Source organism: Microcaecilia unicolor, chromosome 11 (assembly GCF_901765095.1).
Source record: "Microcaecilia unicolor chromosome 11, aMicUni1.1, whole genome shotgun sequence".
Lineage (NCBI taxonomy): Eukaryota > Metazoa > Chordata > Amphibia > Gymnophiona > Siphonopidae > Microcaecilia > Microcaecilia unicolor.
In genome coordinates, this window is record NC_044041.1 from 110,646,686 (window position 1) to 110,674,038 (window position 27,353).

The 27,353-nt window shown below is 47.0% G+C and overlaps 1 protein-coding gene across 1 annotated transcript; it reads left to right on the top strand.

Annotated features, from left to right (window-relative positions):
- Nucleotides 1–4,963: 4,963 nt before the first annotated feature.
- Nucleotides 4,964–27,350, top strand: LOC115479564 (transcriptional-regulating factor 1-like). Its single transcript, XM_030217537.1, has 11 exons — nucleotides 4,964–5,097; nucleotides 6,010–6,165; nucleotides 6,479–6,701; nucleotides 6,794–6,851; nucleotides 7,176–7,318; nucleotides 8,129–8,232; nucleotides 9,178–9,253; nucleotides 19,274–19,362; nucleotides 19,694–19,807; nucleotides 25,743–25,846; nucleotides 26,630–27,350. The coding sequence occupies exons 2-11, from the start codon at nucleotides 6,061–6,063 to the stop codon at nucleotides 26,901–26,903; spliced, it is 1,290 nt and encodes a 429-aa protein (XP_030073397.1). The 5' UTR covers nucleotides 4,964–5,097; nucleotides 6,010–6,060; the 3' UTR covers nucleotides 26,904–27,350.
- The last annotated feature ends 3 nt before the right edge of the window (nucleotides 27,351–27,353 follow it).

Genomic DNA, 27,353 nt, shown 5'->3' on the forward strand with positions numbered 1-27,353 from the left:
GGTTTACATCTTCTAAATGTACAATCGAAGCTTATATAATTAAACAAACATATATATATTCCAAGTAGGAATAAAATGTTCCCCCAATAAAATGATGATCATTGCGGATTTACTAACAAGCAATAAGCAGTTGCCTATGAGCAGCCACCATGCATATGCAAATCACTTTTTTTACATCATCAGATGCAGCACCCACCACTTTAACTGTGATACTTCCTTACTGACCCCATTACACTACAACATCTTCTAGCTGTTTTGTTCTGACTGTACTCTGCAGGACCATCACCACCACAGGGATAAAAGGCACATGAGGTGCATGGGCCAGTTGGCTATTCATATGCCTAAGGGCAGCCTGGTGATAATAACACCACTTCCCATCACCTTTCATTTTGAGTTTCCTATTACACTTTTCACTGTTATCAATGATCCAAGATAAACTAGATGAGGGTAGAAAAGAAATTATACGTAGGCCCGCTTCTTTCATTCATCATCTCAAAATAGAACATAAAAAAATGGAAGACCATTAGGAACTGTACTGGCAATGCTGTTTCTGGGAGAAGCTGGATTCTTAATAGGTTGTGACACTGTTTCTTGGGCCAACGTAAGACTAATTCAAATATGTACTTATAAGCTTTCAAGACCACTTCTTCAGATGTGACTCATCATTAAGACAGAAAGCATTTGCATATGAAGACCACTGTATCATTATGTTCAGATTTATTATGGTTATTAGTTTAGAAATATATCCATGTGGAAATAGTAGCATTTATACATGTGGATCATATATACGTGCAAATACTAATTTCACAAAGCCACTATTTAAATGTGGATAGCCACATCATGTACAAATTTCAAGGGGGCATGGTTTGCACAGGACTAAAATCTACATATTTCCCATTAAAGAAAGGGAATACGCGTGAATGGAGAAAAATTCCCGCATTGGGATTTACACCTACTCAAAGGAATGTATAGATTTTTAAACATGCTCATTTCAGTGAGGGCTTTACATAAGGGATTAAGCCCCGTGTTTACTAAGCCACGCTAGTGGCTGCCATGCGCTAATGCAGACACAGCCCATTCACGTTGAATGGGTTGTGTCGGCACTGCCGCGCGGCTTAGTAAACAGGAGGGTAGGGGAGTCATTATCCTTATTCCCATGTAGTTCACGTTAACCTCCAAAATGAAACCAAGTTAAAATTGCAGCCTTGTGACTTAATTGGTCATTGCATGTGTAGGTTTGTGAATGTTACATGTAGAAGTGTTTAATTTACATATGGAAGTTGTGAAATTGGCACCTCCATGTGGAAGCTGCTGGGTTTGTGCCATTCATTTTTTCAATGTGTATCTTTGCAAAATGGCTGCATGTACCAGCACATATGGTAAAAATTTTAGAAATGCTCTGCACTGGCAGATTCTTTGTAAAATACCACCAGAATTGAGCACTTTCCTGCCTGGAGGACTCAGTTCTAGTCTCTACGTTCTGTGTGAAATAGAGCTCGACATGTAGTGGGGAAAACCAGGCAATCTTTTAGTCTCTCCTTATTCCTGTTTCTGATTCTCTTCCAGCTCCCAACCCGATGAGTGCGCTCAAGAACGACAGAGACAGGCAGAAAATGTCCTAGTGATGGAGGAAAAGCAGCCTGCCACCTTACCTGGACCTGAAAGCCCTGCTGGAGCTCTGCACCATTCCTCCTGCCTTGGGGCCTCTCCCAGTGCAACGTCCTCTCTCCAGGACTCTGGTTCTGCAGACTTCACATACTTGTCTTCTCCCTGCAGAGACTGGCAAACAGCCAGGGCAAATGTCACCATGAGCCCCAAAGAATTTTATAATCCTGTGGAACCAGCAGAAGCTCTGAGCTGGTGTCACCAGGAGACAGAGCTTCAGGGCAAGCCAAATCCTGAGATTTTAGCATCCAATGATGGGCAGAGTGAAAGCACTTTGAGCTCTTACTTTCCTCCATTGCGGAAAGAGAGTGACCAGATTGTGCGAGACCCTTCCATCCCATGTAAACTGGATTCTTTCTCAGAAGCATTTCCTAGTCGGCAGTTTGTAATGCAAACATCACATAGTACAGGGCCAAGCTCTGAAGGACCAAGCTGTATGCTAAGACAGAGGCTGCCTCAACGGCAGTGCACTGTGCAAAGCAATGTGACATCTCAACAGCATTTCACATACAGTGCAGTGCCCACCACAGGGCTGCAGCAGACCCTACAATATGACTACTCCCTGACTTGCTGCCTAGAACAACAACATCCAGTGACTGAGGAAGATTTATCTTTGAAAGCCCTGAGCCTAACAAATCCATCACCAAACAGCCCACCTATGCAGTATTTCATGCAGAAGCAAGAGCCACATGGTGAGCCCTCACATCCCAAGCAGCAGGACTCCCCGTTCCAGCAAGCACATTACTGCGGTGCACTAACACCTATGCAAGAGCAACAGGAGACTCAATATCAGCCAGTGCATTACAACAACGTACTGACATCTATACAGGAGCCCCGGTACCAGCCAGAGCATTACTGTAACATAGTAACACCTAAGCAGGAGTTGCAGGAATATGCACAAAACAGGAACATGTGCACTATACAGAGCCAGGGTCTCCACATGCCAAATAATCTCACAGGAACAGCAACACACTACAGTCCCCTGCTTCAGGGATCTACCCTGAGAGTCCCAGCAGGGAAGAATATGTACAAGAGACTGGGTAAGTTCCAACACATGTATACAATATTTTAGGATGAGATTACTGTCTAAATGATGAGACTGTGATGCTTTAGGGTGGGTTTATTATATGATAATTTACAACTGAAATATTGTACAAATGATAGTCTGGGAATGAAGAGCAAAGGGAATTAGATAACAAATACAATTAGGAGCAGTTTGATAATGGTCACTTTATTAAAAGTAAGCCCAGCACAGTGACGTTTCAGCTTCCACCTGCATCAGAGGCATACACTGATGTCCAGAATTGTTGGGTGCCAAGAAGGAGAGGTCTCAGTCACAAAACAGTCAATTGTATAGTGACTATCACTCCTTTGGCAAATAGCAGAGTAGATCAGATGGGAAGGATTATGCTAGTTCTGATCTGAATATCAGTTTAGCTAACTGTTCAAATCGGGACTAGCATTGTCCTTCACATCTGATCTACTCTGCTATGTGCCAAAGGAGTGATATTCACTATACAATTGACACCTGTCCTACTTTGATACCCAAGAATTCTGGACATGTGTATGCCTCTGATGCCGAAATATGGCCATGCAGGCTGTCTTTAATCAGGGCTGGTTTAACCTATGGACTAGGTGAGGCTCTGGCCCAGGGTGCCGGAGATAAAGGGCACCAAATGCATGAACCTGTGATGTCACTGGCCCTATAAGTTAAGTTGGCCCAGAGCTTACCTGGTGGCATTCGTGTGCAGGGAAAAAATAAACAGCCGGTAACCCCCTTCCTCTTTCTATCTCAGGCCACCTTTCCCTTTAAAGGCAGTTTCCCCCTCCCAAATACAGACAGAGTTTCACTTAACACTACCCACATCAGTGCTCTGGCATCTTCCTTCTGCCACACCCCTGTGGAAACAAGAAACTATGTCACAGGAGGGGGCGGGGCACGGCAGTGGGAAGATGCAGGGGCTGATGCAGGTAGCCTTAGGTGAAACACTGTCGGTATTCAGGAAATGTCTTTAAGGGTAGGCCGGGGGAGGGGACGTGCCAATGGGGGGCACGCCAATAGGAGGGCACCAAACCAAAAGTTGGCTCGGGGTGCCACAGTGCCTTGAGCCAGCCGTGCTTTTTTCAATGACTGTACTGCTGCAGCTTGCGTTTGTTATCCAACTCCCTTCATTCTTCGCTCCTCTGTTGAATTGCACCTCTATTAATGATGGTCTGGAGTCAGATGAAAGTATATTTTAGAATAGCATTGCATTAATGATAGGATCAGATTGCTGTGTAATGCCTTAGGATCGAGCAGGGACAAATAGTAAGAACAGGTGGAACAAGTGGTCTTTACTGGTGGGCAGAAAAAGGTGTGAGTAAAATCCAAATAAAATACCTACTATGTTTAAGAAAGGATTACTCTGTCAGTGATGCTTTAAAATACAATTATTATATTTTAACGTGATTGTGTGCCTTGAAATCTATCGCCTCCTCTTGTATAAATTCTCACACTGGGCAGTGTTCAATACTGTGTGATGAAGTGTCTAGTGCAGTGACCGAGCAGGCAAGGGCCCATGAAGTGATACTGCTTGTTTTTCGGTCTTTCAGATGCCCAGCAGTTCCATTTTTCTGCTGAGATACCATGCTATTCCTCTGCATGCATGGGGCCACAATTAATCAAGACTGAGACTCAGGAGCCAAATGCAGAGCTCCTGGACACCAGCAAAGCGCAAGAAGATGGAACCTCAGCCATTATGGACATCTCTCAGAAATATCTCTGGTTCCAGGTGCGTCTCCTCCAGTATCACCCACCGTCTCACTCTGTAGGGTTTAAGAACCTTGCCACTTAACACACCGAGAGAGGCAAGGGCAACAATAATTAAGGCTGCACTCTCAAGTGGGTCTCCAGAGCAGCCTTAAAAAATGCAGCCAATGCTTGAGCGGCAACTTTAAGGCAGAGCCAGTTCTTTAAGACCTCTCTGGCTTGGCTCCTTTCTTTCCACTCCAGACTTTGGAAGTTAAAAAAAAATCATGAATCATGTCCTCTTCACTGAAACTCAAATAATTGTTAGTTACATTACCTAACCTAGCACAGTCCAAGAACAAAGCGTATCCCTGTTTCCCTGGTTGCGAGCGAGCTGCAACCAGATATCCTACTGCAACTGCGTCTTCCCACCAGCAGGGTCCTAAGGAATCCCAGAACCCTTGTTCTCGGGTTTCTAGGACTTACGTCCCCATAACTCTGCGCACACAGACACACTTCCGGCGAGCGAGCAGCTGCTGCTTCCCCATTTGAGCTGAGCGCCTGCAGGACTACTCCTCCCAAGCAGCGCTGCGGCGACTTGCGCATGCGCGTTGACCTGCAAATGGCGGTGGTGGACGCTGTTGTTGGGCGACACCGACGGGAGCTTGGTAGTAGGAACAGTCGGGGCTCATTTGCAGGCGAAGGTGTGTTTTACGTTTTGGTTTAGGAATAGGCGGGCATGCTTAGTAACGTTAGTCGGCTAGATGAGAGAGAGTGGAGGACGGAGTGTTGGACGACAATGTCTGCGGGGAGAGCTATGGAGGGGTTGTGCGGGGCAGAAATAGCCGGAACGGGAACGATGAAGAGGGACCATTAGGGTTCAGTAACAGCTAGATGAAATGGGTGGGGGAGAGAGAGAGCATAAGGGTTAGTGTCAGCTGGATGGAAGGGGGAGGGGAGGGCGCATTAGGGATGGTGAGGGAGCGTTAGGGTTCAATGCTGACTGTGGAATGCTGTGCGAGGATGGAATATTAGGGATCGGTACCAGCTGGACACGGTTAGCCCTAGCTAGATGAAAGGGGTAAGGAATGGAGCTTTAGGGGTCAGTGCTAGCTGTAGTGAGAGGCAGGTGTATGGAAAACGTTGTCAAGCAGTTGCGCAGGGGCGTAGCTAGACAGCAGATTTTGGGTGGGCCTAGACAAGAAGTGGGTGGGCACCAAGTGTTCCACCCCCTCCCCCACCAACTTAAAAATATATCTCAGCTGGCGGAAAAACACTGCTCTCCACCTTGGCAGCCTGCAGCAGGCATGTGCCGAAAACTGAGCATGCGCAGGTGCCAGCTTAGGAAGCTCAGATTGCTGAAGTGGAGAGCAATGTTTTCAGCACCATCAGGGGGAGGTTTTCAACTGGCAGAGCTTGGGATCCCCACCAGCTACCACTAAATGAGTGCTGCTGTTAGGTGGGCCTGAGTCCTAAGTGGGTGGGCCCCGGCCCACCTGTGGCTACACCACTGTGGTGCACAGACCTCCGGTGTTACTCTTGTGTAGCACTGGCTGAAGGAACTAATACGTTTTTATTTAGTTATTTAACTACCGTACTGTGTTTCCCCTTGACAGGATACAGAGAAGCATTATAGGATTCCAAACATCTGGTCACTGGATATCTCAATGACTACAGGCACTTGTCATGAGGGGTCCACGATGGACAATAACAACACAGATCTGGGACTTGAACAAAAGCCATTGCCCGTGGCCGGTGTGGCAGAGTTCCAGGTAAAGGGCCAAAGTAACAGGGGAATGGGGTCCAGAGGAGGAGACCAGATAGGGTGGAATAGGGGAGTAAATCTGACAAACTAGATAGCCTTTACCTTCCTTATCTACTCTCATATTCTGTGTTAACAGGGAAGGGACAGGACAGAGTGGGGCTAGCCTGTCTTGCGTTAAAATAATGTATGATTTGATCTTTGTGCTCCTTTCTTGAGGGAGAGAGTCCTGCAGATAGGGATTAAGGTAGGTACATTGCAGCTGATTGACCATCCATGACCTGGAACTAGAACAGACATGACCCTGATCTTACTCCCTGCAGGCCATTCTGAAACCCTTCACTGCATATTACAATGGAGTACCCTTCCGGAGTTGTTTACGGAGTCCCCAGTTTTGGGAAGAAAGCCTAGACTTGACACGTCGTTATACCCCATGCCCCATGCTGAACCCTCTCCGGAAGGGCACTGGATTGTTCTCTGCCCTACAGCATGACTCGAGGTGCTGTAACACAACTGGTACTCCACAGCCAATACGTCATGTGAAAGGTGAGCCCAACCCACCCTTCTACTGGATGACTAGACCTAGGTTTCTTACACATCATTTTATATCAAACTTTCATTTGGTTAATCTTTCTTAGATGCCACCAACCACATCCAGGACCAGGATTCCTTCGACCCACTGGCAGTACTAATACCGTAAGTCTCAATTTATACAGAGAAGTGGACTTGAGCAGCAGAGAACTGTCCAGGGTTGGTGCTGCCCCAGAGAAGGATTTGGCTCCTGGCTTGGGCTGATGCTGGAAGTGTGGGGCTGGTGGGATGCAGCACCAGAGGTCCTAGAGCATTTCTCTATCTGTGCCACACTGGCAATGTGTGCCACTGGCCTCTCCCTGAGTGTTAACCTCTTTTTCAGGCTTGACTGATGAGGGAGAGACATGGGAGCATAGCACCAGCTGTGTGTGTAGCTGTGCCAGGCCTGATCAAACCCTGCTTTGTGACTTGTCACCATCCTTGTGCCAGGCAGATAAACTTGGGTGAAGAGTTCCAGGCGTCATTGCCAGAGCTACAGGACCGATCCCTGGCACAGGCAGACCCTGCCTGGGCACAGCTGGCATGGAAACCATCAGAGGAGCTACAGCAAGACCCTGGAACCCAAAGTAAAGGTGAGAGCCATCTACAGTTGTGAGTGGAGTATTCTGGGTGAAAACAGGGCTGTGAATGTGGAGGGTTACAAGAGTTGGTTCACACTGCTTGTACATAACTAGAAGGTGTGTGTGGTGATAGTATATCTTGTTAAAGTGCTTACTGCCTCGGTGATTTTACAGTGCAGCACAAGCCACAAGCTGATCAGCCACTATCATTATCAGTATTCAGTAGATCAATCTTCCTTCAGCAGCACCTCCCCCTTCATTACCGTTTTACTTTGCCAAACATATGTGTTCCTCCATCTGTATTGGAAGGTTGACACACTATTGGTGTAAATGGAAGAGCTGTTTGGGAGAGGGGGAAACAGCTCTTCCATTTACACCAATAGTGTGTCAACTCTCCCATAGTCTCTGCATTTTCATAGTTTAACCATAGTATTTTTTTTTACATTAAGTGCTGTTTCTTTTTCTCTACTGTTCCTCTGTTGTACCTGAAAGAATGTAGTGAATTTTATAAAAGACATGCTGGCAATTATAAAACCTCAAAGAGAAAGTTTTGTAGGAAAATATTATAGGGTCCAGGTTCACATACAAGTATGTAATCAAACCCAGGCCTCAGAGTTGACCTAGGAGCAAATTAAAGTTAGGCAAAGCCCCCTATTAGTCTGCAGGTAGAAAACAAGTGTTCAGCTATTTTTAAAACACCATACAGGAAAATCTTGATCTTGTCTGTACTCCTAGTGAGGGCCAGGCAGAGCACTGCCTATTTAGAGGTGCCAACAGCATTCTGATGAAACTCCATGCTAATCTACTACTCTTATGTCCTAGTGGAATGTCTGTTGAATATGGCGTGTTCCAGTGCCTTCCCCGGAGGTGGCACCAACCAGGAGCTTGCATTGCACTGTCTGTTCGAGGCCAACGGGGATACACTGGTAATGTCACAATACTCCGGAGAGCCAGGGAGCAATGTTAATGCCACTGCATGAAGGAGAATTTAGACCTTAACCTGCTAATTTTCTTTCCTTTAGTCCCTCCAGACTAATCCAGACACATGGGTTTAAGCACTTCTGCTAGCTGGTAGGACTGTGTAAACCCACACTTCTGGACTAGTCTGGAGGATGCTAAGGAATAGCTGCTTAGCACTCCATAACAGGTGGCATGGCAGGTTGTGCTTCTGGGAGTCAAGGAATCTGTAGATAGAAGATTGGCTGGCTAGGAGGAAGAAAAAAGGATTCTGGGTGCAAGATTTAGAGAGCTTTATGTTAGGTATCATGTGGGATCAGAAGGAGTGCTGCGTACAAGATCTAGGGATCTGAAAATATTGGGCAAGAAAACCTGTAGGCTATGAGAGAGAAGGCTCTGGAATTTGAGAAAGGAGGCAGGGTTTGACAGTATAAGTTCTCCTGGAGCTGTATAATCATTCTAGGGTAGGAGAAGTGATGGGCTGCCTTCATTACTTTGTGAGTCTGACTGAAAACACTCTCCAAGGTTGCACTAGCAGGACTGGAGCAAGTCTCTATATCAGAAGCTGCTAAGTATCTTGGGTTACTAGAGAGCCATCAGTCTGGAGCAGAGGTTCTCAACCCAGTGCTCTAGACACCAAGCCAGTCAGCTTTTCAGGATACCCACAATATACATGAGATAAATTTCCATGTACTACCTCCACTGAATGCAAATTTATCTCATGCATATTCATTGTGGATATCTTGAAAATCAGACTGGCTTGGTGTGTGTCTGTAGGTTTGGGTTGAGAACCCCTGGTCTAGTGACAGAAGCAGCTATAAGTGTTTGATCAAGCCTATCGGTCATACAAGGGAATATGCCTTAGGATAAATCTAGCTCTTACGCCCCTCATGTGTCCTCCTTTCCCTGTCCAGGCTGCATTGGAGCTACTGCTTCTGAAGACACCACGGAGGCCCCTGTCTCACCCCTTAGCAGGTTATCACTATACAGGTAAGGATGGAGCAGGGGTAGCATTAGCAGAAGTGTGTGTGTCTTTGGCATGTCATTAAGGTATTTGCTCTTCCCTGTGGGCTCTATTCCCGTTCTAACCATGGTTTACATTAGACTCTTTTTGTTTTGCTGAACAGTAAATCCACTCCGCCCCTGCCTTGCTGGTTATTCTCTTGTCCTTAAGAAGTACAATGTATTTATCAGACTGCAGTATCTCAGCTGTGTTCTGTGCCAGGGTGGAGCAGCAAGGGGAAAGATTTCCTGTGCTGTTCTGGAAGCCATTCTAAAAGGAGGTGGGCCAGAGACAGACCAGGAGAAAAGCCATGTGTCAGACCGAGGTCCATTAAGCCCAGTGTCTTGCCTGATAGTAGGTATTGCAAGTCACAAATAACTGGCAGATCTCAAAAGGTAGATCTGCTTTTCATAGCTCATTTTGAGGGATGAGCAACAGCTTACCCAAGTCTACCTGGCTAATAACTTGACATTCTCTTTTGAACCCCACATGCTAGTTGACTTGACAAAATCCTTTGGCAACAGATTCTATTTCTTAATCATGAGCTAAGTGAAAAAAAACATTCTCCGATTTATCTTCAGCCTGCTGGGTATTAGTTTTGTGGAGTGTCCTCTTGATTTTGTTTGAAAGATTGAACAACCCTTCCACCTCACTCATCTATATATATAAAAGGCACCACCAACGTTCTATGAAGCCTCCAGCCGGAAGTGTGAAGCGCCAGAGATATCCGGTTTCCCCATGAGTGAAGGAAAACAGCACAGCACGAAATCCCTCTCTCTGTAACAGTGAAGGACTCAGAGGGGGAGGGGAGAGAGATGCCCTCACTCTCTCTGTAACACAAACACAGAACAGCAGGAAACTTAACACTGAAGGACTGGACTCGAAGGGGGGGGGGGGGGAGGGAGAGAGGGCAGAGGGCAGGGACACACACTCCCACATGCACACTCTGAAGAAAACCTTGCTAGCCCCCGTTTCATTTGCATCAGAAACGGGGCTTTTTTACTAGTAATTTTATAAACATACTAGTAAAAAAGCCCCGTTTCTGATGCAAATGAAACGGGGGCTAGCAATGTTTTCTTCTGTGTGCATGTGGGAGTGTGTGTGTCCCTGCCCTCTGGCCTCTCTCCCCTCCCCCCTCTGAGTCCTTCACTGTTACAGAGCCAGCGATTTGATTTCGTGCTCTGCTGTTTTCCTTCACTGACTGTGTTACAGAGAGGGCGGGGCAGACACTCATAGGGAAACCGGATATCTCGCCCCCTTCACACTTCCGGCTGGAGGCTTCATAGAACGTTGGTTTTGCCTTTTATATAGAGAGATTCTTACTGTCAATCTCAGGGTCTGCACTAAAAGCCATATGAGATTTGACAGTAATAATCTAAATAAATATAACAAGAGAGGTGGCTGACATGAGTGGGAAAGCGCGGGATATAAATGTAGTAGTAATAATAATAATGATAGACATTCTGATACATCAGAGTTAAATGAGGAAGCCTTTTTCAGAAGAAAAGGATGTAGAGCAGTGTTCTCAGTGCATCCCTTGGGGACCACATGGCCAGTCAGCATTACAGAATATCCACATTGAATACACAGGAGAGATTTGCATGTGCTGTCTGGACTGTATGTAAATTTCTCATTCATATTTAGTGTGGCTATCCTGAAAATCTGACTTGTCTGTGCAGTCCTCTAACTTAGAACAAGAGCTCACAGTATGAGGCTCCAGGGCAAACATAGAAGGCAAACATAGAAAATAGTTATTTATTTATTTTCATGGAAAGGACAGGGGAGACAAAACTGGTAATGATTGTCCACTGCTTTTTTTGAACTTCAAGAGGATCCCTAATGGCAAAATGGTGAGAGAAGAGCCGAGATATAGGGTCTATGACAGTACACCATGGATGGAACTGGGGCAGAGCAGAGGCAGCCATATTCTAGGAGTGGTAAGAATAGGTTGAGAGGTTGCAGTATTGTCAAAAAAGCCCTCACTTCCTCGAGATGATAGGGACCAAACAAAGGAAGCAAAATCTAGTGGTATTACAAGCCACCGAGCCAGTAGGCTAAAGCTCCAGAAACCAACCCAGTTGGTGGTGACAATATACTGTCCATTGTCTCCTTGGGTACCTAGGAAGTCAGCTTTTTTTAGCTGTTTGCATCTAATAAAGCTTGGTAGGAGGGGGAGGGGTTTCAGTCTAGGAATAAGCATCGGTTCTTAGATGCTCATCTACACAGAATGACAGAGGGGCAGCAGGGTACCAGGTGGTACAGAGCTTTGGATAGACCCCAAATATTCATACCAAGGCAAACCTCACACAGTAGTAGTGATTAAGACCTGAGTATACACATGTGAGCAGGCTGGATAGTTTGGACAAGAGCCACACTAAGGTTGACAGCTGTGGAATTTTAATATAGGACTTTGTAATAAAATATGGAATTGGGGCCTAGGTTTTGAAGCCGAACAGCTTTCCAAGCTGTACCAGCACTGGCAGAGTTTATTTTCTGATTGGGGCTCATGAGATTTGAAGCTGCTAACCATGAACCAGCACCAAGCTGAACAGCCTTAGGTGAATCTCTTCATAAAAGTGGTTAATAGGAGGAAGTGATGTCGCCGAGTGGCATGGTTGCCTGAAAGCGTAGCTCCGAGCGACCCGCGGGGATAAAGCGATAAGCCCGATCTGCAGAGCGGAGTTGTTGGCAATACAGCGCGGAGGTATGTGCTGGGGAGGAGTGGAAATCGGATGCAAGCGGAGACGGAGAAGGTGGCTTTCTCACGTTTTGTTTATCCGGGAGTGAAGGCAGTACGGGGAGAAAACAGTTCACCGACTCCTTCAAGACTTACAGAGGTGGGAGGGTTTGACATTATCCTGGATTGGGAGGATTAACGCAGTTAAAATGGTGGTGCTTCCAAGGATTCTGTACCTCTTCATGGCACTACCGATCTCAATCCCAGATGGCTTTTTGCAAGGCCTTCAGAGAAAAGTTTTCTCATTCATTTGGAAAAAAAGACCCCCGCGGGTAAGAAAAGAAGTCATGTATCAACCTAGAGAGCGGGGAGGGATGGGGGTCCCTTTCTTCGCGTCGTATTTCCAGGCATCTCATCTCAGAATAATAGCAGCATGGTTCACAGATGCGGAGAAACTAGGGCCAAGGATAGAGCAAGGCTGGATGGGACCCTTTCCGCTTAGGGCTATACCTTGGCTGACTAAACAGGAGTTGGAAGAGCTTATTAAGAAATGTCCGCCGTTAATGCGGTGGCCCTTGCTTACCTGGAGCAAAATCAGAGCACAGTTCTTCCCGGGGCGAAGATATTTTCGACATGTTCCTCCGGTTTGCTCCCCAATTTGGGCCAGGCTTGCAAGACACCGCTTACCGCAATTGGGAGGACATGGGATTATGCGAATTAGGACAAATGTGGGAAGAGGGTAAAGCAATATCTTTTGAGGAGTTATGCAGGGAACATGGGTTATCCCCCCTGCAAGCTTTCCAATATTATCAAGTGAGAGATTTTATAAATCGCAGGGCAAAGGGAGAGCTTAGCTTACCTGAAACTAAGTTAGAAAGTGGATTGGTGAGGGGGAGGGGGGAAGGGTAGTATATCGAGACTCTATGGGGCATTACTGTTGTATACCAACCCGATAGAACATTACTTGACTAAATGGGGAGAGGCCTTGGGGGTGACATATACGTTCCCACAGTGGAAACTGGCATTTAGATCTCTGCTTAAAGTTTCGATCTCTAGTGCCATGATTGAGAGTGGACACAAGATACCCTTCTGTTGCCACGCCCTTTTAACCTACGGCTCTCTCTGTGATAATTTCTCACTTCCCCTCTCTTCCTTTCTTCCTCAGCTATTTCTTTCTCCCTCTTGTGACCTTGTATTTTGTACTATTGTTTGCATATTAACTATTGTACGTTACATCGAGCCTGCCCTTGGGTGGGAATACTGTGGGATATAAATGTTATAAATAAATAAATATTGCTGGTACTACGCATCGCATGGTGAAGATGTTTCGGTCAAGGTTGGCTAAATGCTGGTGACAATGCGATGCAATAGGAGATATGTTTCATATCTGGTGGACCTGTAAACATGCTCAGACTTATTGGACAGAGATACTGAAATTTCTAACTGCGGTCACGGGGGTGACTTACCCAATAAAGATAGATACATACATAAGTACATAAGTAATGCCATACTGGGAAAAGACCAAGGGTCCATCGAGCCCAGCATCCTGTCCACGACAGCGGCCAATCCAGGCCAAGGGCACCTGGCAAGCTTCCCAAACGTACAAACATTCTATACATGTTATTCCTGGAATTTTGGATTTTTCCAAGTCAGTTTAGTAGCGGTTTATGGACTTGTCCTTTAGGAAACCGTCCAACCCCTTTTTAAACTCTGCTAAGCTAACCGCCTTCACCACTTTCTCCGGCAACGAATTCCAGAGTTTAATTACACGTTGGGTGAAGAAACATTTTCTCCGATTTGTTTTAAATTTACTACACTGTAGTTTCATCGCATGCCCCCTAGTCCTAGTATTTTTGGAAAGCGTGAACAGACGCTTCACATCCACCTGTTCCACTCATTGTTTGCTACATTTCAAACCTAAGGGAGTCCAGAACCCCATACACCAATTTGCGGGTCAAGTGTTTATGGCAAGCAAGTTGGTACTAGCAGCGGCCTGGAAGCAACCGTCGCTACCTGGCCTCCGTAGAGTCCTGTACAAATTGGACTATATTTGCTTGATGTCAAAACTTACGGCTTTGCGAACTGGTCGTTTGGTGCAGCACCAGAAAATCTGGAATTCTTATGAACAATGATTGTCCTCACAGCCACCTCTGGCTAGCACTATATAACATATTGGGGACAAAAATGTCAGAGGGGGAAGGGGTGAAAAGGATAGATGAGACATGTAGGTATAGAAGTGTTATGGCAGGTTATTGGATAGTATTCTTGGTGTATTAGAAATGTTTTATCTGCTGTGATGTTTATACTTAAAAACAATAAAAGAAATGGTAAAAAAAAAGTGGTTAATAAATCTTACATTCAGTAATTATTATTATTATTTATTGCATTTGTATCCCACATTCCCCCACCTATTTGCAGGCTCAATGTGGCTTACATAGATTTGTTGACATTGTCATATCAGGATATCAGATATAGTTAGTAGTGTGTAGCGATCAAGAAGGGAAGAAGGGAGGAAGTGAATTGGATAGCTGTATAAGGTAAGCTTTCATAGTTGAGAGGGTTGATGAGGTGAGTTAATGAGGTTGTGGGTGCTCATTGTAGGCCTTGTTGAAGAGGAATGTTTTCAGTAATTTTTGAAAGATAGTTGTTTTGTTGATTGCTTTCAAGTCTGTGGGTAGTGCATTCCATAACTGCGTGCTCATGTACAAGAAGGTAGTGGCATGCATCTGTTTGTACTTCAGTCCTTTGCAGCTGGGGTAGTGCAGGTTGAGAAATTTGCGAGATGATCTTGTGGCGTTTCTGGGCGGTAGGTCCACGAGGTTTAACATGTAGATTGGGGCATCTGCAAGAATGATTTTGTGTACAATTGTGCAGATCTTGAATGCAATGCGTTCCTTAAGTGGAAGCCAGTGAAGTTTCTCTCTTAGTGGTTTTGCACTTTCATATTTAGGTTTTCCAAATATGAGTCTGGCGGCTGTATTCTGGGCAGTTTGGAGTTTTTGATTGTCTGTTCTTTGCACCCGGCGTATAGTGCATTGTAGTAATCCAGATGACTTATTACCATTGACTGTACCTGGGTACGGAAGAGGGAAGAAAGGTTTTACTCTTTTAAGTTTCCACATGGTGAAGAACATCTTTTTGGTCATGTTTTTCACGAGGGTGTCGAGAGTGAGGTTTCGATCAATGGTGACTCCAAGAATTTTCAGACTTTGTGAGACCGGAAGGGAACAGTATGGCGTGGTTATGGTGTTGAAGCTTTTTGTGTTATGTTGTGAGGTGAGCACAAGGCATTGTGTTTTTTCTGCGTTAAGTTTTAGTTGGAATGCGTCTGCTCAGGTGTGCATTATTTGGAGGCTTTGGGTGATCACGTTGGTGATTTCATTTAGATCATGTTTGAATGGAATGTAAATTGTGACATCATCTGCATTAATGTAGGGGTTGAGTTTTTGATTGGCTAGTAGCTTGGCTAGAGGTGTCATCATTAGGTTGAATAATGTTGGTGAGAGAGGGGATCCCTGGGGGACTCCACATTCAGGTGTCCATGGTAGTGATCTGTCCTCGTTCATTGTTACTTGGTATGATCTTGTGGTTAGGAATCCTTTGAACCATTTGAGAACAGTGCCTCCTACTCCGAAGTATTCTAGTATTTGTATTAGTATATCATGGTTAACCATGTCAAAGGCACTGGACATGTAGAATTGCAGGAGGAGGATGTTGTTACCAATCGCAATTGCTTGTTTGAATGCGTTCATTGCGGACACTAGTACAGTTTCGGTGCTGTGATTCGTCCGAAATCCTGATTGGGACTCGTGCAAAATTGAGTGTCTATGTAGGTATTCAGTCAATTGTTTCGTCACTATGCCTTCGAGCTTGGTCATGAATGGGATAGATGCTACAGGTCGATAGTTGGTTAGGTCCATTGTGTTTAAGAGTCCATTTTGGAGTCTGTAATTTATGTGGTTCGTGAGGTCTGTTTTGAATTGTTTGGGTGCAGATCTTATTAGACTGTTAGGGCATATGTCTAATTTGCATTGCGATTTGGCATATTTTCCTAACCAGTATGAGATTTCTTTTGGTGAGAGCATGTCAAAGTCGGTCCATGATCGATCTGCTGGGTATTCGCTGGGCTTTGGGTCTAGACATTCAAGGATATTTGTGTAGTCCGTTGTGTTAGTGGGAATCTTGAGTCGGAGATTTGAGATTTTTTCCTTGAAGTATTTTGCAAGGTCGGTTGCTGATGGGGTATCTGCGTTGTTTGAGGTGACTTTGGTAGTACTTAGAAGATTGTTTACAAGTGTGAAGAGTTTGTGTGTATCCTTATAGTTCGGTCCTATTTTGGTTTTGTAATAGTTCCTTTTAGTTTGTCTGATCATGTATTTGTATTTTCTTTGTAATTGTTTCCAATCTCTGTTAGCTTGGTTAGAACACATGGCAGCAGTTTAATCCAGTCAGTCTAGTTTAAGATTCCTCCTCTGGCTTTCTGAAGTCTGATAAGCATACAAATGCCGAACTACAGACCAACTCTAGCTCTCTTCTATCTAGTTTCTCATCCCTTCCTCCAGACACTGCCCTTCCCATGTGTCCAAACTCTGCCACTGATATTGTTTCAGGCCTTCTTTTTCATGCTTAAAAGGTCAATAATGCAAACTCCCAGCTTTAAGGGCTTCCAAACTTTACAAGGAAATTCGTAGCAACACCTAGCCATAGAATTGTTTTCTACCCTGTGAACATCCCAGTAACACAAACTTGCACCCCTTGTATAAGTGTGTTCAGTAGCCCTTTGAAAGTCAGAGAACATAATTCAGGAAATGTGTTTTTTCAAGTGAAATACTTATACACTAAAAATTTAAGAACAAAAGAAAAGCCATGCCGAGTTGGACCAAAGTTCATCAGGCTCAGCATACTGTCTCTGACAGTGGCCAGTCTGGGTCACAAGCAGTAGCCAGATTTCGAGTGGAGAAGTAGTTTGCCGGTCAGCAGAGTTCCAATCCCACTGAGGCTGATTGTAATTTTGAGCAAATAATGTAACTCTCCATTGCCTCAGGTATAAAATTAGATTGTGAACCTTGCAGAGACAGGGAAATACCTAGTGCACTTGAATGTAACTCACTTTGAGCTACAATTAAAAAGGCATAAACTTTAAAATCAAAATAAAAAAAGTATACTCACATAGGCCTCCCTCCTTCCTGCTGGTCATTCTTTATGTACTCAAGCATCCCTCTGGCATTTGTCATCATCAACCTGTTTGGCCACAACACATGCTTATCTCATGTATCTTCCTGGCTCAAAAGTAATTCCTTTCTCTCAACGCCTCCAAATGCAAATCCATCCTCTCTTCCTTCTTCCTGTAACATCTGCCTTCCTGCGCCTTCACTTGACTGTTTCCCACTTCCTTTCAGAGACTCTAAAGATCCTTGGTGTCACCTTTGATCCTTTCCTCCTTTCAGGCCTCAAATTGATTCTGTTCATTGCTCCTCATTCTTCGCCCTTCACCATGTTTGCTTGGTCTGTCCCTTTCTTCCTGCCACTCTACTTCTTAATCTTTTTATCTCTCATCTTGACTACTGCAACTCCCTCTACTCTGGTCTTCCTCTCTGCTCCCTGAAACGCCTTCAACTAGTCCAGTCTACTGCACTCTAACTCCTCTACGATGCTCACAGTTTTTATCATGTCAACCCCCCCCCCCCCCCCCCCCACTTCTATCCAAACTTTCTCTTGTTTACAAATTCATATCTCCCTCTGCCCCAGCCTACTTTAACAACCTTCTTATTCCCTATGCTCCCCTCCATTGTCTCCAGTCTGCAGATAACAACCTCTCCCTCTCAACTTTGCCTCTCTACCTCTCGTGATGCTTTATATATATATTTGCCCTAAATAGTGGAATGTGTTACCAGTGCACATTAAGAATCAGCCCTCACTTTTTGCCTTGAAAACAAGTAGCCAAGTAACACCAATTAAAGAAAAAAAAAAAAAGAGTTCCGGGGTGATTTGGGAAATTACAGTGCCGGGTTAAATAGTGGAAACTATTATAAAGAATAAAATTAAAGAACACATAAACATGGTTTAATGGAACAGAGTCAGCATGGTTTCAGCCAAGGGAAGTCTTGCCTCGCCAATTGGCTTCATTTCTTTGAAGGCGTGAATAAAGATGTGGATAAAGGTGAACCGGTTGATGTAGTGTATCTAGATTTCAGAAAGCTTTTGACAAAAGTCCTTATGAGACTCCTTAGAAAATTAGAGTCATGGGATAGGAGGCAAATGTTCTGTTGTGAATTAGGAATTGGTTATTGAACAGAAACAAGAGGGTAGGGTTAAATTGCCATTTCTCTCAATGGAGGAGGGTGAATAACGGAGTGCCACAGGGGTTTGCACTGGGACCGATGATATTTAATATATTTATAAACGATCTGGAAATCAGAACAAGTGAGGCGATTAAATTTGCAGATGACACAAACTATTCAAGGTTGTTAAAACACATGCAGACTGTGAAAAATTACAGAAAGACCTTAGGAACTGGAAGACTGGGTATCCAAATGGTAGATGAAATTTAATGTGGAGTGGCAGCCTAGTGGTTAGGGTGGTGGACTTTGGTCCTGAGGAACTGAGTTTGATTCCCACTTCAGGCACAGGCAGCTCCTTGTGACTCTGGGCAAGTCACTTAAACCTCCATTGCCCCATGTAAGCTGCATTGAGCCTGCCGTAAGTGGGAAAGCGCGGGGTACAAATGTAACAAAAAAAAATGCAAAGTGATGCACATTGGGAAGAATAATTCAAATCATAGTTTCCTGATGCTAGGGTCCACCTTGGGGATCAACACCCATAGACATGGGGGAGGCCACTGCTTGCCCTGGGATTGGTAACATGGAAAGTTGCTACTGTTTGGGTTTCTGCCAGGTACTTGTGACCTGGCTTGGCCACTGTTTGGAAAACAGGATACTGGGCTAGATGGACCATTGGTCTGACCCAGTATGGCTACTCTTATGTTTAAATTCTTGTTTTTCTCTTTTGTGCTGTCATTGTTTTCTGTTCTATTTTGTACACTGCTTAGATGCCTATGTGCAGGCCTTTGGCAGTATATCAAATGTATGCAAGAAATAAATAAATTAATTATAAACAAAGCAAAGTGAGACATGTTGGTATAACCTCAACTCATTCTCAATTAATTCTGACTTCAGCTTCCAATGGGAGCTGGTGGATGAAATCACCCTTGGCCAAAGAATTTTAACCACTGCCAGGGTCCAGGGAGTTTGTATGGGAGTTTTTTTTTTTTTAAATAATTCTTCGCTTGTTGAGAGTATGTGACGGGAATTGTATTGCTCTCTTTTCACAGGCAGTGATCTCTGGCTACCCCAGGAGCATCATCTCTTTAACAAGGCTTTCTCCATGTACAAGAAAGACTTCTACAAGATCCAGCAGATGGTGAGAGAGCAGAGACATCCTTAATACTGTGGGGACTGATGCAGGAGTGCTGCCCGTAATGGGAGGGAAGCAACTCTCACCAGCTCCTTCCAGAAAGCAGTATTATAGGGAATGTTACAAGTGGGGGTGCAGGTCCAGCCTATCCTAGCAGGAGGTAATGGTGGAGTACTACCAGTTGTGGGCAGAAGGGAATGCACAGCTCCTGCAGTCCCAGTCTCCTCACAGCATCTCCTACTGGAAGAACCATGCAAGGACTGGCTGTGCAGAAGCTGCTATCTGTGCCTCCCCCGTGCATTGTTATTAATGTTACAGTTCTTTGCTTCTGTTTCAGGTACAGACTAAGAAACTGCAACAATGTGTGGAGTATTATTATCTCTACAAGAAAGGGCTGAAATTTGACAAGAAATACAATGGCTGGTACAAAGAAAGGCTTAGTCAGGATAAGGTGAGTAATGGGATACTTAAATAGGGCTCTTCCATATCATCAAGCTGATCAATCCATAGACTGGTGGGTTGTGTCCATCTACCAGCAGGTGGAGATAGAGAGCAAACTTTTGCCTCCCTATATGTGGTCATGTGCTGCCGGAAACTCCTCAGTATGTTCTCTATCTCAGCAGGTGGTGGTCACACACAGCAGCAGCTCTGGCTAGGCCTCCAAGCCTAATCCTTAGGTTTTGTTGAGGCCTGGGGTTGAGGGCTCTTTTGAGCAAGTGCAAACCTGGTGGTGCCAGGTCCCTCCTTTTCTCCCCCCTCCCGCTGGCTCCGTTTAAAAAAAAAAATATATATATATATATATTTTTAAACGTCTTTAAAGGCGTTTAATTCGACGTTTCTTTAAACGTTCATTGCAGCTACTCACTGGGACACCAGTTCGTTACAGCTCGGAGCGGCAAGCAGGTAATTTTACCTTTTTATAGCGGGCAGGGGGTTCCCCGATTCTTCTCCTCGTGGCAATGGCGTCGGAGGGCGAGGGCGCAAAGGGTCGCTCCCCGGATCGCTGGAGCGCTTCTAGAGGGGATGCGGGGGTTTTACAACCTGATTCGCCCTTGATGGGTGATAGTTTAGTGACCGATGACTGTCCCGGTCGTTCCTCCGGCGTGGCGGTTTTTTCCCGCCATAAACGCCCATCCCCCGCTCCTCGCCTCCGCCATCTTGGCCGGCCACGCGGCTTCGGACGGCTTCTTCGGGGCCGCCCTTGAGATTGGAGACATTAATGCCATGAACGCCCTTAATTTGGGCGACGGCACAAAAGCGGCTAAAGTTAAGCGCCGTTCTTCCCGCGCGGCTCCTTCACGGAGTTTCGCGCCGGACGCCATTTTGGATGCGCAGCATGTCTCTCCCCCGCTATTGCGAGCGCCGGTTGAGAGTGCGTCTAGGGCTGTCGCCCAGGCTGCGGAAGTGCACAGTCTGGGGGGTTTCTCCCCCGAGTTTGTTTTGCTGCTGCATCAGGCCTTTCCTCATGCAAACGCTGCCCCTGCTCCGTCTTCTGATAAAGAGGTTGAGGTTCCCAGAGGTAAACGCCCTCGGGTTGATTTCCAGGCCTTGGAGGACTTTTGTCTCCTCCGATGTAGATGAGGGCAGCGTGTCTGAGGTCTCCCAACGATCCTTTGCGGATTCCTTGGAGGAGATAGATCCCCGCTCGGATGGAGCGGATGACCCCTCTGCAGCGCGCTTTTTAGCCCAGAGGATTGCCCACCTGTTGTTACAGGCCATGGACACTTTGAAGATTTCCTCTCCGGAGGACGTCTCTCCCTCAGCCCCTGTTGGCTCTGCCATTATGCTGGGGACGAAGCGCCCGCCTAGAACCTTCCACGTGCATGATGCCATGCACACCTTAATTGCGGCTCAATGGGATGTCCCGGAAACGAGCCTTAAAGGTGGCTAGGGCTATGTCCCGCCTCTATCCTTTGGCTGTGAGTGAACGTGAGGCCTATCTGTGGCCTACCGTGGATTCTTTAAATCACTAAGGTGACTAAGAAAACGGCGTTGCCGTTGGAAGGTGGCACGGCCCTAAAGGACGCCCAAGACAGAAGATTGGAGGCGGCCTTAAGGTCGTCCTTTGAGGCAGCTGCTTTAAGTTTGCAGGCCTCAGTTTGCGGCTCCTATGTGCCAGGGCGTGCCGGACTATGGTGCAGCGGGCTTCCCCCTCGGATCATTCCTTGAGGGCTGATTGGCCGGCCCTGGAATCGGGCTTAGCCTATTTGGCAGACTTGCTGTATGATGTCTGGAGAGCCTCAGCTAAAGGCATGGCTCAGACAGTCTCTGCGCGGCGGTGGCTTTGGCTGAAACATTGGTCTGCTGACCACGCCTCTAAATCCCGCCTGGCTAGATTGCCTTTTAAAGGCAAGCTGCTCTTTGGGGTCGAGTTGGACAAATCGTGACCGATCTCGGCACGTCTAAGGGCAAGAAATTACCAGAGGTCAGGGCTCGGGTTAGTACTCGTCCCGATACCTCCAGAGGACGGTTGCAGGAAGCCCATCGGTACCGCCCGGGCAAGTCGGGTTCCTCTGCCCCCTCTTCCTTCAAGAGGAATTTCTCCCCCAAGCAGCATTCCTTTCGCAGAGACCGCCGTCCCGGAGGTGCTCCCTCCGGTCCTCCCCAGGGTCTCGTACCCAATGACGGGGCCTTGGTCCACGCCCCAGTGCAGATTGGAGGACGGCTGTCCTCGTTTCTGGGCGAGTGGACCACTATAACTTAGACGCGTGGGTGCTGGAAGTCATCAGAGACGGCTACAAGCTAGAGTTCTGCCAACCCTTAAGAGACGGGTTTGTACTCTCTCCCTGCAAGTCTCCGGTCAAGCTGTGGTAGTGCAGCAGACCTTGGACAACCTGATCCGCCTGGGGCGGTCGTTCCGGTGCCAAAAATTCAGATTGGCAAGGGACGTTATGCCATTTACTTTGTGGTTCCAAAGAAAGGAGGTTCTGTCCGGCCTATCCTCGACCTCAAAGGGGTCCAATCGGCCTGAAAGTGAGGCACTTTCGCATGGAGACTCTCCGCTCTGTTATAGCGTGCAGTGAAGGCAGGGGAGTACCTGGCATCCTTGGACATCAAGGAAGCGTACTTGCATATTCCCATCTGGCCTCCTCATCAACGCTTTCTGCGTTTTGCAGATCCTGGGCCGACACTTCCAGTTCAGAGCCCTCCCGTCGGGTTGGCTACTGCTCCGCAGACCTTCTCCAAAGTAATGGTGGTCATCGCGGCCTTCCTGAGGAAGGAGGAGTACAAGTCCATCCTTATCTGGACGACTGTTTGATCCGAGCCCCCTCTTATGCAGAGTGTGGCAAAGCTGTGAACCGGGTGGTTGCTCTTTTGAGCTCCCTGGGGTGGATCATCAACTGGGAGAAAAGCCAGCTGCGCCCAACTCAGTCCCTGGAGTATCTGGGAGTTCGATTCGACACCCAAGTGGGCAGAGTGTTCCTGCCAGACAATCGGATTGTCAAGCTTCAGGCTCAGGTGGACCAGTTCCTAGTAGCCTCTCCTCTTCGGGCTTGGGACTATGTGCAGCTGTTGGGCTCTATGACGGCCACGATGGAAGTAGTGCCCTGGGCCAGGGCTCATATGAGACCACTACAACACTCTGTGCTGCAGCGCTGGACTCCGATGTCGGAGGATTATGCTGTGCGCCTTCCATTGGACCCAGCAGTGCGCAAGGCGCTGAGCTGGTGGACGCAGACGGACAAGTTGTCTGCAGGAATGCCTCTGGTGACCTCGGAGTGGATTGTCGTCACGACGGACGCCTCTTTGTCGGGCTGGGGAGCCCACTGCTTGGGAAGGACAGCGCAGGGGCTCTGGTCTCCTGCAGAGGCAAAGTGGTCTATCAACCTCCTGGAACTCAGAGCCATTCGGTTGGCGCTTTTGGAGTTCATCCCGGTACTGGCGTTGAAGCCAGTACGGGTCCTGTCGGACAATGCCACGGCTGTGGCCTATGTCAACCGCCAGGGAGGTACCAAGAGCGCCCCTCTAGCCAAGGAGGCCATGAATTTATGCCAGTGGGCGGAAGCGAACCTGGAACAGCTGTCAGCGGCCCACATTGCCGGAGTCATGAATGTCAAGGCGGACTTTCTCAGTCGCCATACCTTGGAGCCCGGAGAGTGGCAGCTATCTGCTCAGGCGTTCTTGGACATCACGAAGCACTGGGGCCAGCCGAGCCTAGATCTGATGGCGTCATCGGCCAATTGCCAAGTGCCGCGCTTTTTCAGCAGAGGACGGGACCCTCGATCCCTGGGAGTAGATGCTCTTCTCCAACAGTGGCCGACACAAGAGCTTCTCTATGTGTTCCCCGCCCTGGCCCATGTTGGGCAGGGTGCTAGACCGGGTGGCAAAGCATCCAGGCCGGATAATCCTGGTGGGTCCGGATTGGCCCAGACATCCCTGGTATGCGGACTTGATCAGGCTCTCAGTCGACGATCCTCTGCGGCTGCCAGTGGAGCAGGGCCTGTTACATCAGGGTCCCGTGGTGATGGAGGATCCCTCCCCCTTTGGTCTTACGGCCTGGCTATTGAGCGGCAGCGTCTGAGAAAGAAGGGCTTCTCAGACAAGGTCATCACCACTATGCTGAGAGCGAGGAAGCGCTCTACTTCTACGGCTTACGCCAGGGTTTGGCGTACCTTTGCAGCGTGGTGTGAAGCGGGCTCACTTTCTCCCTTCACTGCTCCAATTTCTTCAGTGTTGGCGTTCCTGCAAGAAGGTCTGGAGAAAGGCCTGTCGCTCAGTTCCCTTAAAGTCCAGGTAGCGGCTCTGGCTTGCTTCAGGGGCCGCCTGAAGGGTGCTTCCCTGGCTTCGCAGCCAGATGTGGTGCGCTTTCTCAAGGGAGTTAATCACCTGCGCCCTCCTCTGCACTCAGTGGTGCTTGCGTGGAATCTCAACCTGGTGCTAAGAGCCTTGCAGAAGCCGCCTTTTGAACCCTTGTCGAGGGCATCTCTGAAAGACCTGACGTTGAAAGCAGTCTTTTTGGTGGCTATCACTTCAGCCAGAAGAGTTTCCGAGCTCCAGGCGCTGTCATGTCGAGAGCCTTTTTTGCAGTTCACTGAGACAGGAGTGACTATTCGCACAGTGCCTTCCTTCCTGCCCAAGATTGTTTCTCGCTTCCATGTGAATCAGCAGCTCTGTCTCCCTTCCTTTCGTAGGGAGGACTACCCAGAGGAATTCTCTGCTCTCAAATATCTGGATGTGAGACGAGTGATCATCAGATACTTGGAAGTGACCAATGATTTCCGGAAATCGGATCATCTGTTTGTCCTGTTTGCAGGTCCTCGTAAGGGTCTGCAGGCTGCTAAGCCTACAGTGGCAAGATGGGTCAAGGAAGCCATTGCAGCGGCTTATGTGGCCGCGGGGAAGGTGCCGCCTATCCAGCTGAAGGCTCACTCCACTAGAGCTCAGGCGGCCTCGATGGCAGAGGCCGGGTCCGTCTCCTTGGCAGAGATATGCAAGGCGGCAACTTGGGCATCGGCCCATACATTCTCCAAGCATTACCGCTTGACTGTGGCTGCTCGGGCGGAGGCCCGGTTTGGAGCTTCAGTGTTGAGGTCAGGGATTTCAATGTCCCGCCCTGGGTGAGTACTGCTTCGGTACATCCCACCAGTCTATGGATTGATCAGCATGATGATATGGAAGGTAAAATTATGTATCATACCTGATAATTTTCTTTCCATTAATCATAGCTGATCAATCCATAGCCCCTCCCAGATATCTGTACTGTTTATATTCTGGTTGAATTTTAGGTTCAAGTTTAGTCTTCAGTTACTTCAGGAGGACTTCGTGTTCAAGTTTTTCACTTGGATTCTTCAAGAGTTGAGACGAGTTTGTGTTACAGTGAGCTGCTGCATTCCTCTCCCCTCCGTTTTACGGGGCTGGATTGAGACTTAAATTCTGCCGGCACTCCCTCCCGCTTCGTGCGGCTGTAGGGCAGCTTTGTACCCCTCCCCTTCGGCGGTGTTAGGGTCAGTCAGCTCCTCCCGCGGTTGGATAAGCCAGATCCCCCCGCATCGGCGGGGTGGTGTCCCTCCCCCGCTCCGCGGGGATGAGCTGGACGGATTCCCCTCCCCCACTTGTGTGGGGATGAGCTGGGTTAATTCCCCTCCCCCGTTTCGGCGGTGGTGAGCTGGGCAGAGTGTCCCTTTGTGGGTGTAATTCTCTAAGTGCTGAGTCCTGCGGATGGAGCTTTGATATCGAACATACTGAGGAGTTTCCGGCAGCACATGACCACATATAGGGAGGCAAAAGTTGCTCTCTATCTCCACCTGCTGGTAGATGGACACAACCCACCAGTCTATGGATTGATCAGCTATGATTAATGGAAAGAAAATTATCAGGTATGATACATAATTTTACCTTTCTTGCCGTGTACTGCATTTCCTTACGCTTGTGTCCTTTGGCTCTAGAAGCTCCTCTGCTCACAACCATCAGACTCTCGGCTTGGAGAACGACTCGGTGCAGCATGTACCTCCCCAGTCTCCAGGAGCTTTCCTTGCAAGCAGTGTGGCAAGTAAGTGCAGCTGTGGCCCCTGTACCTTGATCCTTCCCAACTAAGCCCCCACCTGTGACTCATCACAATAAAGTGACTACCCACTCATGATTAAGGCTAGAGCAGGGGTGGGCAACCTCAGTCCTCAAGCCAGTCTGTTTTCCTGGATTTCCCCAATGAATATGCATGACATCTGTTTGCACACAATGGAGGGAGTACATGCAAATAGCTCTCTTGCATATTCATTGAGGAAATCCTAAAAACCTGACTGGGGTGCTGCCCTTGAGGACTGAGGTTGCCCACCTCTGGGCTAGAGCCTTCCCTTCACTGTTATCTGCTGCTGTGCCCCTTCCCCCCTTTTTTTTTTGCTTGCTTTCTTGAAACACAAGTTGTGAAGTGGCTTCAGTGACCAAGACGGTGTTTCCCAAGTCGGGCCTGAAGTACCCCCTTGCCAGTCAGGTTTTCAGGATGTCCACAATAAATATGCATGAAATTGTGCTTGAAAGATTTGCATATAATGGAGGCAGTGAATTCATTGTGGATATCTTGAAAACTCGACAAGACCAGCTTGAGAAACACTGCTGTAAGCAAGTCATATGCATGTATCTGTGTTCTACACTAGTACAGGGGTTCTCAACCCAGTCTTTGCGATATCCACAGCGAATACGCATGAGAGATTTGCATGCAGTGGCTCTACTGTATGCAAATCTCATGCATATTCATTGTGGATATCCTGAACACCCCTGACTGGCTTGAGAATCCCTGCTAAGATGCACTCAGTGTTTTTTCAAAAAACTTTTTCAGAGTCTTTTACAAGATCAAAAGCCGAAATGCCCACATGAAGATCCATCGACCTCATGAAATCATGGTACCATCAGCACCTTCCTTACCACCACCCATTCTGTTTTCATCCTATACCTTGGAGCATGCACTGGAAAAGCCACACACTGCTGTGTACAGCACCTGGAGCAGCAGAGAGGAGGAACCCCAACAGTATGACCCCATTGCAGATGCCTTATCATGCCCGGGTTTGGTTCCCCTTTACATGGACTACAGTAAAGACAAATTCTTTGTGTAAGTTTTAGGAGTCATGGCAGGGTCATGAGCAGACTCTACCCTGTGCTCTGCATTCTTTTTTTTTTTTTTAATTTTATTATTTTTTTGGAGAAAGTACTTCTCAAACCTGGCCTGGTGACTATATAGCTAGCCAAGTTTACAGGATACCTAATGAATATGCATGAGACCTACTCTATGCAGAATTCGCATGCATGTTGACAGCGGATATCCTGAACACCTTACTGGCTGTGGGAAATCTCATGTATGATCCATCTTCATTCTCCTGGCTGGGCAGAGGATCTGATGAAACTCTGTTACTTCCTTGTATCCTATTCTTGAATATATATTATATTGTATTTTTATAAATTGTGTTCTGTTAAAGATTTGCATGAGAGCTGGCTCTGATTCAATAGTGGATCCTGAAAGAAATAAATATTATTTTCCAGAGTCTGGAATCTGTAACAGTTTAAGC